Source organism: Catharus ustulatus, chromosome 3 (assembly GCF_009819885.2).
Source record: "Catharus ustulatus isolate bCatUst1 chromosome 3, bCatUst1.pri.v2, whole genome shotgun sequence".
NCBI classification, from domain to species: Eukaryota; Metazoa; Chordata; class Aves; order Passeriformes; family Turdidae; genus Catharus; species Catharus ustulatus.
The window spans coordinates 80,961,003-80,976,348 of NC_046223.1; the positions used below are offsets into that span (position 1 = coordinate 80,961,003).

Genomic DNA, 15,346 nt, shown 5'->3' on the forward strand with positions numbered 1-15,346 from the left:
GAAACTAATTTTTACCAATTGCATGTGCAGTCCAGTGGTTTTGTTTGCAGCTTTTGGGACTGAGAAGAACTTGACCAGAATGGGAGGCAGCTTGCTGTACACCAGAAACAGGTAAGGGGAAATGTACCTTATTCACAGCCAATCTGCCCCAAGCCAAAATGGCTCTGGAGGCAGGCAGGAAGATAGAACCAATTGCTCTGTCAAGAGTTGTGTAATAGTAATGCAGTTCTAGGGGCTCAGGAAGGTAAGAAATACTGATAATAGTGAAAACCAGTGATCCTGGTGCTGATGTGAAGAACAGTGACAGTAGCTGTAGTCAAATCAGAGTGTTTTAAACCCACAGAGTTCAGATGCCTTTTGGTACTGTTACCATCCATCATCTTAGTTGAGGATGATTCTTCTGACTAACCCCTCAGTTAAAGTAATGCAAAACTGTTTTCAGAGTTTACTTAAGCAGTGATGGGTAAGAGAAACCTTTTAGCAGCTGTCCAGTCCACAGGACTCATTGTGAAGGGCTGCTGTAATTTCTGGCCGTGTTTTGTCTTTAATTTTGTTGAGATCCCCCATTGGGTTACAATCTCTGTCCTCCCTTCAGCCCACTAGGTGTAGGTGGCTATGTGGGACTGAGAACACCTACCAGGCTGCGCCAGTTTTTGTTTTTTTTATGTGTAAATTATCTCATCATAGTGGCTATGATATGAGTCATAACTAAATGTAGCTTCCATATATTTTGCCTGAGTTCTGTGTAGCCATGCATGCCCTTCTATTAGACACCATCAACTTGTTTAAGACAGTGAAGTTACCTCTTGTAGTCCCCTCTAGAATTTAGAACAGACTATCTAGCATAATTTAGTGAAGATGACTTTAGCCAACATAAAACTTCCAACTGGATATTATCAGAGTAAGTGTAATTTTCATCAGATTATTTATGTTTCAAATATAAAGTTGAAAGAATGTTAAAAATTCATTAGTTTTAGTGTTTAACTATGGTATTTTCAGGTTACATGATGACTCATTTCACTTTTGAGTAATCATTTTTTAATGTTCTAGCTGAAGTGATTAAGCACTGAGTGAGGCATGCAAGGTTCTTTTTAAGAACATATTTTAAAACTTGCTTTTACTTAAAAAAAATCTTTTAAATTTTATTGAGATTCTAGTTTTTATTTTAAAGAAATTAAATACCCCATGTGCTACAAGAGCCACTTAAGGCAGTGTGGATACACCTTTTCTAAAATCAGAAATTGTGGAAGAAGTAATTACTTTCCAAATAGTCCAGTATGTATAAAGCACTTGATCCATGAGTTTCCATTTCTTACTTATCATTGAAGTTGACTAGAAATGGTAGAGACCATTAATGAACAAGCTGTGTCTTTTTAAAACACTGGTCTACAATAACCCAAACCAATTTAGCATCCCATAGACATTTTAAAGTCAGGAGCTAGATAACTATAAAATACTGGTTCCAAGAACTTGTTTTAGTTGAGAAAATCCCTGTAAGTAAAGGCAGCAGCTCAGAAGTGTGAAGGATTCTCTGAAGAGTTCAAATGCACCTTTGAGCATGCACTGGAATGGCTATTTAAAATGTTACAGTGCTGGAATATGTTACTAAATCCGGTGATTACCAACATGCTGTGCGTTAGCATGGAAGTGTAATTGATGGAGCTACCTACTCTTATAAATCATTATTCAAGTGGATCATTTGAGATCTCATGTTTCACGATAGAACAATTTTTTTCCCACTAAAACAAAATTCTGTAGTTTCTTGCATGTGAAATTGTACTCCTGATGGTTGGATACTAAGGGAATTCATTCTATGAAAGTACTGCAGCAATTTTTAAGAGAGATGTTAACCTATGAACTCCCTCCATTTTTATATGCATCATCAGATTAAGTGGAGGAATTAAAATAACCCTTGTCATTGTATACAATAGCAACTGTTTGCTTTAATGACATATTTACTGTGCTGTCATTTGCAATAATCATTGTAGATTATTTTTTCTTAAATTGAACACTGAGGTTTTCCTATTTTCATACTGAATGATGTAAATGTCATCATGTCATGATTTTTGTGCTGTAGCTTTGTCCTGTTTGATGGACAGATACAGTAACACCAAAATTTCTTACTCAAATTCTGAATAGTTGCATGTGAATTTACTCAATTACAGATAAACACATCAAATGCTCCCATTTCAGCTGTGGGGAAAATGAGAAACAAGCTTGGTTGGCAAGTTCTTTTGGGCTCCTCTTATATGGTGGCATATGGTTGACATCCCACTTGATTTCTCACTGCATTAATATTTGCATATTAGCTCATTCACATATCTTCAAATAGCTACATTTAAAAATGACACTAACAGATTGCTGCTTTTAAATTGCTTTCTCCTTGGTATCTTCTATGTTACCTTTCTCAGTTTGCTATCTCTGAATTTCACATTTTGCTGTAACCAGGTCTGATACCCAGTCTTCTTGGTTCCTGCCAGCCTATTCCCTTTGGCTTGAAGGCATTGAACCACAAGCTAGGTCTTGAGCTAAAACCTACTGAAAGAAGTACAAAAACATTTACATTCCAAAAACCTATTACATGCTATTAACATCCCTAAAAAGACTCAACATATTTATGTAATCCTGGTTTGTATGCATGCCATCAAATATGTATTCATATTGAAGTTACAGTTTATGCTCGCAGTCAGATTTTAAACATTTCTTAATCATGTCTGGAACATATTTTAAAATTTAAAAAAATATATAAATATGTCCAGGACAAATGCCCCTAGTACAGCAGTCTATCACAATGTCTCTTGGACTAAACTAACATATTTTTTATAAGGTAAAAGATTTTCATGCAACAAGTCAGAGAATATACTCTACTGAATATTTCCCTGAATACCTGGACCTGTACAAGAGTGATTATTTATTTCAGAATTGCTGAGTAGCAGAAGAGAAAAAAACCCATTGATGTCTTTTCTTTAAAAAAAAAGCAAACAAAAAAATAAAAGCAAACCAAAAATAAAAACAAGCCAAAAACGAACATGCACTAGCCTAAATTGGGAAGTACTGGGATTAGACACATGGATGAGTGCAAACATGAGAGGCAAGAAAAAAACAGAGTGGCCAAAGGTACAGCGTGTATGCCAAGCTGCCTTATACAAAATGTTCAGGTTGGATATTTGTTTAATCACAGAAAGGGTGATTAAACATTGGAATGGGCTGCGTCGGGAGGTAACGGAGTCAGCATCCCTGGAAGTATTTAAGGAAAGAGTGGACACAACTCTTAGTGCCATGGTCTAATTGACTTGGTGGTGTTTAATCAGATTGGGCTTGGTGATCTCAGAGGTCTTTTCCAACTGAATTGATTCTGTGGTTCCATGAAAATGCAGACCAAGGAAAGATAAGGGGCTTATGACAACAGGGTCAGCCACGGGGAGGTGGTGTGGGTGAGGTGAGTTTTACCACATGGTCCTCAAAGGTCCAAGTAGTTGACCGGGACAGTTGATAAGACAGTATCAAAGCTGCCTTTCCTATTATAGCAGGATTTACCCTTTCTGTTTTTATCTCCATTGAGTGCAAACAAAAAGCCATGCTGAACTGTGCTGAAGTGTAGTGTCAGTACAAGTATAAACCATATGAACACATTCACACTGGAAATGAAAAAGAATTCTAAAGCAGGAGAGAAGCATAGGGAGAGCAAATAGCCTGACTGTATCTGAAAGGAACCTCAGCTTGTCAGTGAAAATGGGTGTAAGTCATGGTGTGTCAATTCCTTGAAAGTGCTACCATCAGGGAATGCTATAGTCTTAACTCACTTTCTTATCAGCGCTGCAAGTTTCTGACCCAGATGAACTCGTGTTTGCATTTAGGTGTTTATGTGTCAGGTAGGTGCCCTCTCGGCCAGTTCAATCCATGTATCACTGCAAATTCTTGGTCCTCAAAACTGTGCTACCTCCTTACTCCTTCCCACACAAACCCCAAGTCTCATACCTAGTGCATGGTTCCTTGATAAATACTGGCCCAGTCCTTCCTCAGCTTTAAGTTATCTGGATAAAACAATCATCCAACAGTTTGGGAGCCAGTAGTGCTTTCAGACTCCTTTATAACTAGTGCTGCAAGCTCTCTTCTGCAGCTGGAGCTCCTCTTAATGCTGCTGATAAAACTGCCTATTTGGATAGAGTAATGGATGCCCCAGCAATAAACTTAAAACTTGCAGCAGCACTTCTGTTATTTTTAAAAGTCCCACCATCCAGTGCAGTGGTATCATTCACCTCTGACTTGTTCTGAGGTTAAGCCAGTTGTGGATTGAATTCCCCCTTTGCTTATGCACATCTACATCTGGGTTTGGGGCTACTTTGATAATGAGAGCCATCTGGGCTGTGGGAAATGTAACCTGTTTCAACTCCTTTTGCAAAGCAGTATACAGAGAGAACAGATGTGCCTTTTGGGAAATCCAGTAGTACCAGATCATAAGGTCCTGGGACCATCTTTGTCTCCAAACCCTGTACTGAGAAATGGAACCATACTCTCTTTCTCTGCAATACCCTTTTCAATGACTGAATTGTCCTCTGGTGAGCCAAATGGTCCGATACACAAATTGCTTCTCTTTCAATACTCCTTTTGCAGCTGCTTCAGCTTCTTTGGACTGTCAGTATGCCATTCATCATGCTGTCTTGGTCTCATATCCTAAATGCTGAATGCAAGTTTTGCAGCAGAGGCACACAAATTAACTCATTCCCACCAGTCCTGTTCCCCTTGCTCAGCACTGTTTCCAGCTCTGCTCCTTCAGTAATTTCATCTCATATTTCAATTCCACATTTTCTGTCTATAAAGCAGCAGTTGTCATTCAAATTTTGCATTTTTCATAAAGTCCATTATGCAGAAACTTGATTATTTGCTTTAAGTTCAGTATTCTCCTGACAGATTATAAATGCCTTTCTGCTTTACTCAGTACACCCTCTACCATGAAAGCTTCCAGCTCCCATGAACTAAATGCATTCATAAAAGTTCCTCAGGATGGAAGTTCTTTCCTTCTTCCCTCTCCGTTTCATATTGCTACCATTAATAGTACCTATAAAAATCCAAGCTATAAATTTGAATAGTTATGACAACACCAGACCACACAATTGCTTTCAGCTTTTGTTATTTCTCTTTCAGAATAACAGTAGCCTCTGCAGCCTGCATCCCCTGAGTCTTCATACCCATGAGTCACCTTGCTAGACACCTTTCAGCAAGGAAAAAAAAAAGCCTGCAAGCAGATACAGACAAGTTAGTAGTGTAAAGTAGTAATTTATTGGTTAATATAGGTAGCTATGACAAGCAAGCTACTAGACTAAGTATTAACATGCTCACCTCTCCATGCAAGATAACAAATGAGTATTCCCTAGCTCAAGCGTCACCAAACTGCCATCTTTTGACTCAGCCTTTTCTTTCTAGCATTTTGCACCCTTGTAACACTGCTGCCTTTTCCCTGGACCTGTGTCAATAGCCCTGCCTCTATCTCTGGGTCTGTCTTACCTTGCATGGCTCTGCTGTGCAGCTCTTTCTCTGAGAGGCTGTGGGATTGAGCCCTACCAGGGCTGGGCTGTGGAGTCCAAGCAGCTAAAAATGGAGAGGAGAGTGACCTGGTATCAGGCAGTGTGGATCAGGTCAGTACAGTCAGCTGGAGCCCAAAAAGCGGTGCAATTTGCCAGAAGGTAGGCATGTTCGGTCAGCAGAGCCACTCTCTGGGGTCTCCTGACTGCTATGATTAAGGCTTTAGTCCAAGTGTCCACATGGATCCCTTGTGTCATGGAAGGCACTGTAGGCACTTCACCTGGCCTCATGCTGCTGCTTTGTTCAGAATGGCATCAGTATCCCATACCTTTCTGCTCTGTATGGATACCTGGCATACCTTAGGGTACCTCAACAGCATCAGATGCTTATGTGTGTGCAGTTGAATCAAGCCCCACATTTCCACTAACCATCTGAGAAACTCCTGTGTGTCCCAGATATCTACAGGGGGCTGGTGAAGACAGCTGGTAACTCAATATATCTTGGTTAATGACACAGTAAGCTTATACCAATTGGTAAATGCTTTTTGAGGAGCTTTAAATTAAGAGCCTGTTCAGCAATCCTTTATTTCAGTTGCTGAGTCAGAGCTGTATGCAAACAGCTGTAGGCAAGCAGGAACATGCAAGTGCACATTAAAGTCGTGAATAATAGTTTTGGAATGGATAGGGTGGAAAGACTACTTGATGGCAGTCCAAGAGACATAACCCTGACTATTTTTCCTCTGCCTGATGTGTAATTGTGAGGACAGGTGCTCCCTACCCAGAAGGAAGCTTATGGGAGTAAGTTAAAGTGAAGGGGCATGCAGAGGAACTCACATATGGAGAAAGTGACGACAAATACTGGGGCCTGAAGCCCTGAAGTGATCATGAAAAACTGGCTGCATGGGTCAAAAGCTATGCCCAGCCTTTTCTCCTTAAATAGTGGCATAGGAGCAAAATATTTTTAAATCTCAGTAGTTTGCAACTGCCTCCAGCTATCTAGTATGCTCTGCAATTTGCACGGTGAAGAATATGCACCAGAAAAAAATTTCTGCCATTATCTGTAGCTGCTAAAGATAGAGTAACTAAATCAGGGAGGTTCAGAGTTGTGAACAGCTGTCAGTTGGACACAGCTTCAGCTTTGACTTGGGTCTTTGCACGTGTCTTCTGAACCAGGAGACCACTGGAACTATTGCAGCAATGATGCCAGAAGACTGTGAGTCAACTGACTGGCGTGACTCCTCATTCTTCAGGGAGTAAAGAAAAGGTGAAAGAAACCATACCTTTATTTTGACATCACATTGTGAAACATCTTAGTCCACACAACATAGTCCACACTAACTCTGCTCCAATGGTCCAAATCGGGCACTCGCTTGCTTCATCAGTTAAATCAACCTGGTAACTTCTTTCCCCACTATCTTTCTTCATTTCTGAAATAATGCTAATTAAAAGTCAGCTGGCAAGCCCCCCCCGTTTTGTGAGATGGTTGCCTTAGAACTAAGCTTGAAGAACAGACAGTAATTGCTTTCCTGAGGCACCATCCATCTGTGCAATTGCTACAGGGCATTGGTTATTACAATGCCATGCTTGTTTTTATTGATGAGGAGGAGGTGCACTTGTTGAATCCAGATTTACAAGGTCTGCATTCACACCAAGGATTTTAAAAGCTGAGACTGTATTAGACACAATGAGTGCCATGATGATTTCTCTTGCAAGTAAGTCATATCTGTTCCCACTGACAATATAGGCATAGGAATATTAGTTTCCTTAATTCCATTAAGAGTTTAATTCTGCAGCCAACTGTCTGTATTGAAAGGCTGGCATTATAAATGAGGCAAACTCTTCTACATTTTGTGAATTCATAGTAGCAGGGTGTGATTGCTCTGTATAAAGACCTATTATATTATCATAAGCTTCTTGATCTCAAACCTCTAGAAAAAATAACTCATAACTGAATTTATGAGACAGACTACAAAGCATACAAACCCCACTCTGAACTGACTTTAGGTAATCACCTAACATATTTATACACTCATCTCATACATGTACATGACCTGCACAGAAAAATAAATAGTAGTTCAGTGTCACATTTCCTAGCATAATTCCCTGAGATTTGTAAGAACATATACTGATGCATCAGACCTTTATGCAAAAACTGATCCCCTGTGTCACACAGGTGTTCTGCCTCTCAGAGAAGGGGGAGGTTTTGGGAGCAACTCCCTCTTTGTGGGCTCCTGCTGGATGCTTCTTAGTGTGCATCCCCCCCAACTCTGCATGCTGACCTTTGTGATCACATTCCTACTGGCTGAGCTCCCTTCTTGGACCTTTAAAATCAGTTCTTCAAGGATCTTACTGTTAAAAATAAGAGGCTGTATTAGAAATGCTTGTAATTCTTCTAAACTGAAGGGGAAATGCAGGATACATTTCTCTCAGGTACAGACAGCTATGTGTATCACGCAGCTATACATACCTACATAAAAAAATACCTAACTTTTAAAGCATGATTTGTTGGCTGTACAGCTAACAGCTATTCCAAACAAGAGGAACTCCCAGTGCTCTCCATTAGCTATAAAGTGAGCCTCAGGAAACAGCTCCGAAATCTGTACCCATAATCTGCAAGTGTTCAGCAGAATTCTGCCCATATGTTTACTCTGACTTGGCCTTTCTTTCACAGTAAAAACACCTTCAATTGAAAAATTATTCATTTTATCAAACTTTATGGTTGTCATTAATTTTGTAATTTTTTTTACATCAAAAGGGCCTGTATGCTTTTTTGCTCTGAAGCTAGGTGGATCTATCAGAGTTTTCATCCAAAGATAACTTGAAAAAAGTACACATAAACATGAATAAAAACTCCCAGCACAGATTCAGTGTGGCACTAAATAACAAAATCTTTGTTGCAGCAGTGTTCAGGCAAGCTTTCAGTTTCTATGTGCTTCAGCTGAGCATGTTTATTTTTTCACCTAGTTAGATCATATGACAGGATACACAAGCTACACGAACTGCTGCCAAGCATGTAGGATTTGACTGCAATTTTGCTACTATATTTGGTGTTTGGTTTTAAAACCCCACAAGTTCTAGTACAAAATGGCTTCTTCCTGCAAAAGTCTAAACAAAAGGCAGATGAAAAATCCAAAGGGTATTTTTAACCAGAGGCAGGAAGAGGAGGGAGGCTGCTGCTTCTGGACTGGCAACACTGACTGCGAGAGCTCTGCAGTGCCAGCTCCTCATGTGCCCCAAGCAGCTGCTGAGACGTGGGATTGGGAATTAATCCCCAGATCTCTTAACTGTATGCTGACTACAGGAATCAGCAGTTTCATCTGGTAGCATTCAGGTCCTGCAGCTCTGACTTTTAACTAACAGTACATCTGAATATTAAAGCAGTCTTGTACTGCTAGCTCTGCACAATACCTCATGGCAATTCCCCCAGCTCCCAGCAAGGCCACTCTGTAGCTTACTTAAATGGGGAAAATGTGCACCTCCTTTCAGGGTATTTCTCTTGCTTTAGTCTATTCAGCTCATTTTCACAGTGCTCAGCTGTCATGCAGTTAGAGTGACCATCTATCTTTTTTTAGCTGAAAGCCCAAGTTTCACATTAACTGCGTTTCCTCCTTGAACTATATAAAATGATACTGTAAGTGCATCCAAGGGTCAAAGGCCAGAGCCCAGAAGGCAAAGCTGAACTCCACATTACACTTAAGTAGTTCATAACAACTACCACTTTATACTATTCATGTTATAATACAACTTCAAAAATTATCTTCAACCAAAATAGATTCCAGAACCTTCTACATGGAAATCCAGATTTCTGAGTGGAAAATACCTCTCTCCTACTTTGGGGAAGGGCACAATTTGGTGGCACATTGTCCCAACAGCCTTCTCCATTTGTAGAGCAAGGTGGCTCTGGAAGACAAGGAAAGATGAGGCATATTTATGACCAAAATAGTTTGTAAATCTAACAGCCAATGCCTGCAGCTCAGCATCTCGGTGGTCAGATCAACCATTCTTAGCTAGAAATGCTGAAATGTCATCAAGAGTTGTTGGCCATTTAATGTACCATCTTTTCACATCTCTATACATTAATGATAATTTATATTATCATAGTGCTTTGCCCTGTAAAAAGGACAATCACTTTGCCCCTTTGAAAATTCTGCTAGTTGTTCAGGAGGAGTAAAATTACTTTCTTTACTTAATGCTGCTACCACCTCACTGTGCAACAGAACAGGAAAGGAAAGACAACACACTTGAGAACACGATGAGGTGAAAAATATGTACCTATTCAAACGTTTTTATTTACAACTCTTTGCCATTGCTGTTCAATCAGAGTGGGAAAAACAGAACTAAGACATCAAAACATTAATAAAAAATTAATTAAAAAATATGAATATGAAGAATATAAAAGTAATAGAAAATTAAGAACAGTATCAGCCAGATACAAGCTTCAAACTAACGCTGAAGACAAGCACATAAGAGGTTGTTTCTTATTTACAGCTTGTACTGAAACAAAAAGAAATGGAGACTGCTGAAATTCTGACTTTAACTTAGGTATTCTCTTAGCTATATGTTCTTAAAAGTTTTATCCCAAGTGTATTACACCTATAATCAGATGGAAGAGAAACAGTTGTAGATGTAGGTATCTATCACTGCGGTACGGAAAAGGTGGCAATCAAGTCAAGCTCTTGATGAAATAATCATTGACATATGACTCCATTTCAGTCTTTCATGATCCTGAAAATCCACAAACAAGATGCTACAAAGTCTTTCAGTGAAGTCTGTTGGGCGGGGAGTGCGTTGGGTCTGCGGGATCCTGGAAGCCGCTTTTCCAAGCCGCACTTTTCAAACCCACCGAGGACCGGAGGCATCTCGCCCACCCACCCCCTCTGCGGTCGGGGCGGAGCCGAGCCGAGCACGCAGAAGAGCCATTTAATTTTCATTCGCGCAGCCACCGCGGCCCGGCCGCCGCAGCACCGCGTCCCCGCCCGGCTGCGGTTCCGGGGCCGGGCCCGGGGCGGTGCCGCCGCCGCAGGTGCCTCCCCCCGCGGTCACGGCGGGGCTGTCGCCGCCGCTGCCACGTCAGGGGAGTGTCCCGAGGCCAGGCGGGCTGGGCCGGGGCCGGGCTTCCTCCTCAGCCTCTGCCCCCGCTGCCGGAGCTGCTGCGGAGGGAGCGAGCGGTGCCCGCTGCCATGGAGGCCCGGTACAACCTCAAGAGCCCGGGTAGGCGGCGGGGCCGGGTGGAGGTGGCTGCCCGCGTCTGTACGGGCTGCCCGGGCTGCTGGGAGCGAGCGAACCGCCTTGGGTCTGCCCCTGATCTCGGGGGCCGGGGCCGGGAGGAGGGGAGGGCCGGGGGCCGCGGCGCTGGGTTCCCCGTGCCGGGGCGGCGGCGTTCAGGCGGAGGCCGGCCGGGTTCGGTTCGCCTTTGCAGTGCGATGGCGGTGAAACCTTCCTCTGAGCTGTAATTCGGTTCAAAACACGCTGAGCGCCAGGTCTGTGTGTGTGTCTGTGTGCCCACGCGTTTTTGGTGGGTTGTGTAAACGTACCTTTGAACGCTCAGTCAGGTGGCCGTGCCCGTTTCCCGGGGCATCGCCTTCTCCCTTGAATGGGTGCGTGTGAGCGGACGGCTTGCCAAGGGTAACTTGGCCTGTGTGGCGTCAGTTTGTTTTGCAGAAGTGCTGCTGTACAGGCTTTATTTATTTGCGTGTCTGTGTTTCTTCGCATGTTTGGTTTGACACGTTTGCATGTTAAAATTCATGCCTGTAACTCCTGGGTTTTCTTTTGAATCCTTGAAGTGAGAGAGAAAGTTTTGATTCCTAGGAAGCAAGTAGTGGCCAGGCCATGTCCCCCCGTGTGGCTGTGTCGGAGCAGTGGCCTCTGACCGGCTGTGCCAGGGTCTCACCTCCTGGGAGCTGCTTGCACAGCCAGAGGCCTGACACTGCCGAGGCAAAACCTCTCCCGCAGCTTGTAAGGGCTTGGTAGGGCTGTGTGTGAGTTGCTGTCCTGCCCCTGCTTTCCCCTAACCGGCTGTTAAGAAACAGGCATTTTCAGCTTCATGTTATTGTGATGAACAGTGGCTTTATTTTGTAATCACGTTACCAGCACGAGAGGTGGGGAGAAACTGAATGTTGTGATGACTTGTACCTTGCAAATGTCAGTGACACGCTTGTTTACAAACATATCTCATGCAGATGATGTGTCTGTTACTAAATTGTGTCGCTTAGCCTCACACTCAAGTTGCATAACTGAAAGATAAGAAGGATCACTAAGCAAATTATTAATTTGTTGTCATTTTAAATATCAGGAAGGAATACATTTTTTAGGGGGATGTGCAGGATGTGTGGCTTAAGTGAATTTACAAGGCCACACAAACATGCTCACTGGTTGTGGTTTGCCACGTCATGGGAAACAGTGGTGGTGTGCTGTATGACAAGCACCTGGGATCTGGGTGGAGAGGGCAAATATTTGTGGCTTAATTTAGAAATATTCTTCCTCTTTGTTGTTACTTGTCTCCCTATATTCAAGAGTAAATCACATTTACTGGAATTGTTTTTCAGCACCTGTTGGTGCTGAAAACCAGCTGGAACCAGCTGTTCCATAGCAAAATTAACTTTATGTGACAAAGATAAATAATCCATACAATGGCTTAATATTATTTCTCCAAGTTAAACATGTTCAGTCACATATTAATATATTAAACTATTTCTTTCCATATAGATAGTAAAAGTTTGTAAAGTATGTAAAAAACTTATTAAAATTTCTTATAATGTTTTAAAACATTGATTTCAATAGTCAAGATGTGTGAAATCATCTGCTGACCAGATGGGCAAAAATGTGTTGAATAAATATAAACAAAAATATTTAAAATAAATATTGTTTCTTTAACAGTTATCCATTAAAATGAGTTGATGGTAATTATGTATAGCCACTGCTTTGGTCTGGCACTTTACTTGCTGAACAGGTAGATAAGCATATGCAATTACTTAAAATTTTGGTGTATGTTCTACAAATTCCTATCTTGTTCCAGTTTTATCTTCAGTTTAGAGGTATTATCTTACTCTTGCCATTCAACTGAAGATTTATGATGGAACTGTAGAATATTCTTAATATTAAGGTGGTTTCAATTAATGTAAATGCACTAAAATATGTAAAAGTAAGTCTACCGTATTTTCTATTTCAAGGGGTTGTGTCGTCTGTGGACTGAAGGGATTACTTTGGTAACGGAGCCCTCTAGGGCTTTAGGATGAGTAGCTGTCCTTGTGCCTCTTGTTGTTGCCTTGCCTTTAATAGAGGAAGAACCAAGCTAACCTTTAGGTCAGCTTTAGGGATTTGGAATGTGCTATCTTGAGCCTGAGTGAAGGAGTAATCGTTTTGTACCTGTACAAGAGGCTTCTACTGTTGAAATCTGCTTTTGGACTTGAGCAAACTGCAAATGGTGACTTCGTCTGCTCAGTAGTTTTTAAAAGGGCAAGTCCTACTAACCCTTTTAGTATAAGTTGCTTTAATGTAATATTGCAGATGAAAACACATTTTGAATAGGAACATATTGTTAAAAGAAACATGTGCCTTTATTTTCAGCCAAATTCTGCTACAGCGTTATGAAGGAGCTGTACTTTATCTGTAGTTAATACCTGGGTCCCTCACCTGTGAGTGTGCTAGACCAGATTGATGAGTGGGCATCAGTTAGGCTCTCTATTGCTGTACTTTCTGTGTGCTTTCAAGCAGACCACAAAAGAGCAATATTGCTATACATCTTTGTCCTGCTACTGATTGCTGCTAGGCAGTGTGTTCATCTTCTTCCCCTAAATAGCTCATCCCAACATATTTGAAAGGTGGTAAGTCTCCACAACAAAAGGAAGTTGTTCCCCCTGCACACCACATCTGTCAGTGAGGGGCAGCACAGCTCTGGGCTGTCTTGGTTTGCTATAGGTACAGGCCGTGGCCAGTGCAGGTCTGGGCTGGCCAAGCAGCTCCTGTTGCCCTCTGTAAGAGCAAGGAGCCATGGGGGCATTCACCTGGTGCTTTTTCACACTGCCTATAAACTTGAGTTTATTTTTTATTTCTTCCCAAAAAGACCGTTAATTTTGGAAGGGATGAAATTTCATATTGAACACTTCAGGCTTCTTTGTATTGCTTCAATAAGGCAAAGTCTTGTAAACTTCATATTTTTATGTGTATTTTGGCAGTTGTAAAAGGGCAAGCTGTTTTCTGTTGTAGGATTTCAAAATGGATTAGTCAATGTATATCAGCCTACTACCACATGGCTGATAAACCTCTCCCATCGATATTAAAGCTCAGCTGACTAAAGTACAGACTTCATCCTTTTCGTGCCTCAGGAACATCCCTTTTTTCTGAAATTTATAAGACAGCTATTTGGAATAATCTATTAACTTCTTTTTTTTCCCCAAAGATCTGTGACCCTTAGCTTGCTAAGGACAAAAAAAAATCTTGTAGTTACTCCTCTTGTAGTGACTGTTTTTTTGTGTAGGCTATCTGAGTGGGTATTAGCACAGACACTTGAAGAATTATGAACAACTACTTACGGTGCCTCGCACAGAGCCCCAAAACAACCGTGCTTTTTAGTTTTTTGGGGGGCAGAGTTTGTTTTGCTTTCAGCAGACCGTCTCATGGAGCATTTGATTAGTGAGGGAACTGCAGGCCTAGGGAGAGCACATGGAGGGAGGCATTTTTTGCTCAGGGGCACTGCTTTGGGATCCTGGAGGCGTAGGGAACATAATAGTGCTGAGATTGTGATCCTCTTAGCTGTCATCTTCAATACGACTGCTGCTTTTCCTGCAGACTATACTTCTTTCTCCACTGCATATTTTGTACAAGTAAGTGTTCTGTGCCAACAAGTATGCGTCAGTTCTTTGTTAACAAAACAGAGGTAATAGGAAATAGCCAGTAGCTGTTGTGCTGCTTAGTACCTTCCCTGTATGAAATAAGGATAGATTGTTTAAAAATAAAAAGTTGAACTGATGTTTAAAATTTATTAAGGCTGAAGACATTGTTAGATCTAGTGTGTTCAACAAGCACCTTGCGTTTTGAAAGTTTTGCCCCCCTTTGTGTTGACTGAACAGTTGTTTTCAATTGCAACTACAATTGCTGCCCTGAGGGAAATGAGGACTAAAGATTGGCTGTTTCTGAGGGTCAGAGAAAAGTGAGACAAGACTAATTAGAAGTTTTTTGTTTTTTTCTTAATAGTTGTTAATACTTTATATGACTAGAGGAGGCTTGTTAGTCATGTGAAAGAATGTGTATGAGGCTATGAAGATGTAAAGCAGCTATTCAGGAGGCTTATGGGTCTTGAGAAAGGATGTATTGAGACCCCGAGGATGGAAAACAGCTGGCCTGTTTCTTGGCAAATGATGTTTCCATTTGTTTTGTAGCAGAAAAAGGAACTGCCAGAGGAATGTCCTGGTCTTGGCTGGGATGGAGTTAATTTTCTTCCTAGTAGCTGGTTCAGTGCTGTGCTTTGGATTTATTTCTACTATTTTTACTTTACAAATGATCACACATCATTCACAGGTTCTAAGCTGTCCAGGAGAATCACATCCACAAGGTGACACACGGGTCCTAGTGACACTATGCAGCTTGCTGTGAACCTGTTAGAGTTACTGTGTGTTTAGATTTAATAAACATTCTCTAGAGACTACGGCAAAAAAAAAAAAAAAAATTGAAAAATACGGTTTTCCATATCAAAGAGCTACTGTGACTTTTTTCTTTAAATACATTTTCTTACATGCCTCAGTGACCACATGACTTAAAGTGGGGTTTTTCTTTTTACTTAAAATGTCAAAGCTCATAAAGTGTTGTCCTTTTACAAGAAATCCTAG

General features: G+C 41.3%; 1 protein-coding gene across 1 annotated transcript in view; it reads left to right on the forward strand.

Annotated features, from left to right (window-relative positions):
* Positions 1-10,571: 10,571 nt before the first annotated feature.
* The window catches only part of LOC116993623 (ubiquitin-conjugating enzyme E2 J1-like), a 29,606-nt gene continuing 24,831 nt past the window's right edge, over positions 10,572-15,346 (forward strand). The window contains exon 1 of the mRNA XM_033054452.1: positions 10,572-10,733. Within this exon, the coding sequence (XP_032910343.1) occupies positions 10,703-10,733 (31 nt within the window). The 5' untranslated portion in view covers positions 10,572-10,702. The remainder of the gene's footprint in view (positions 10,734-15,346) is intronic.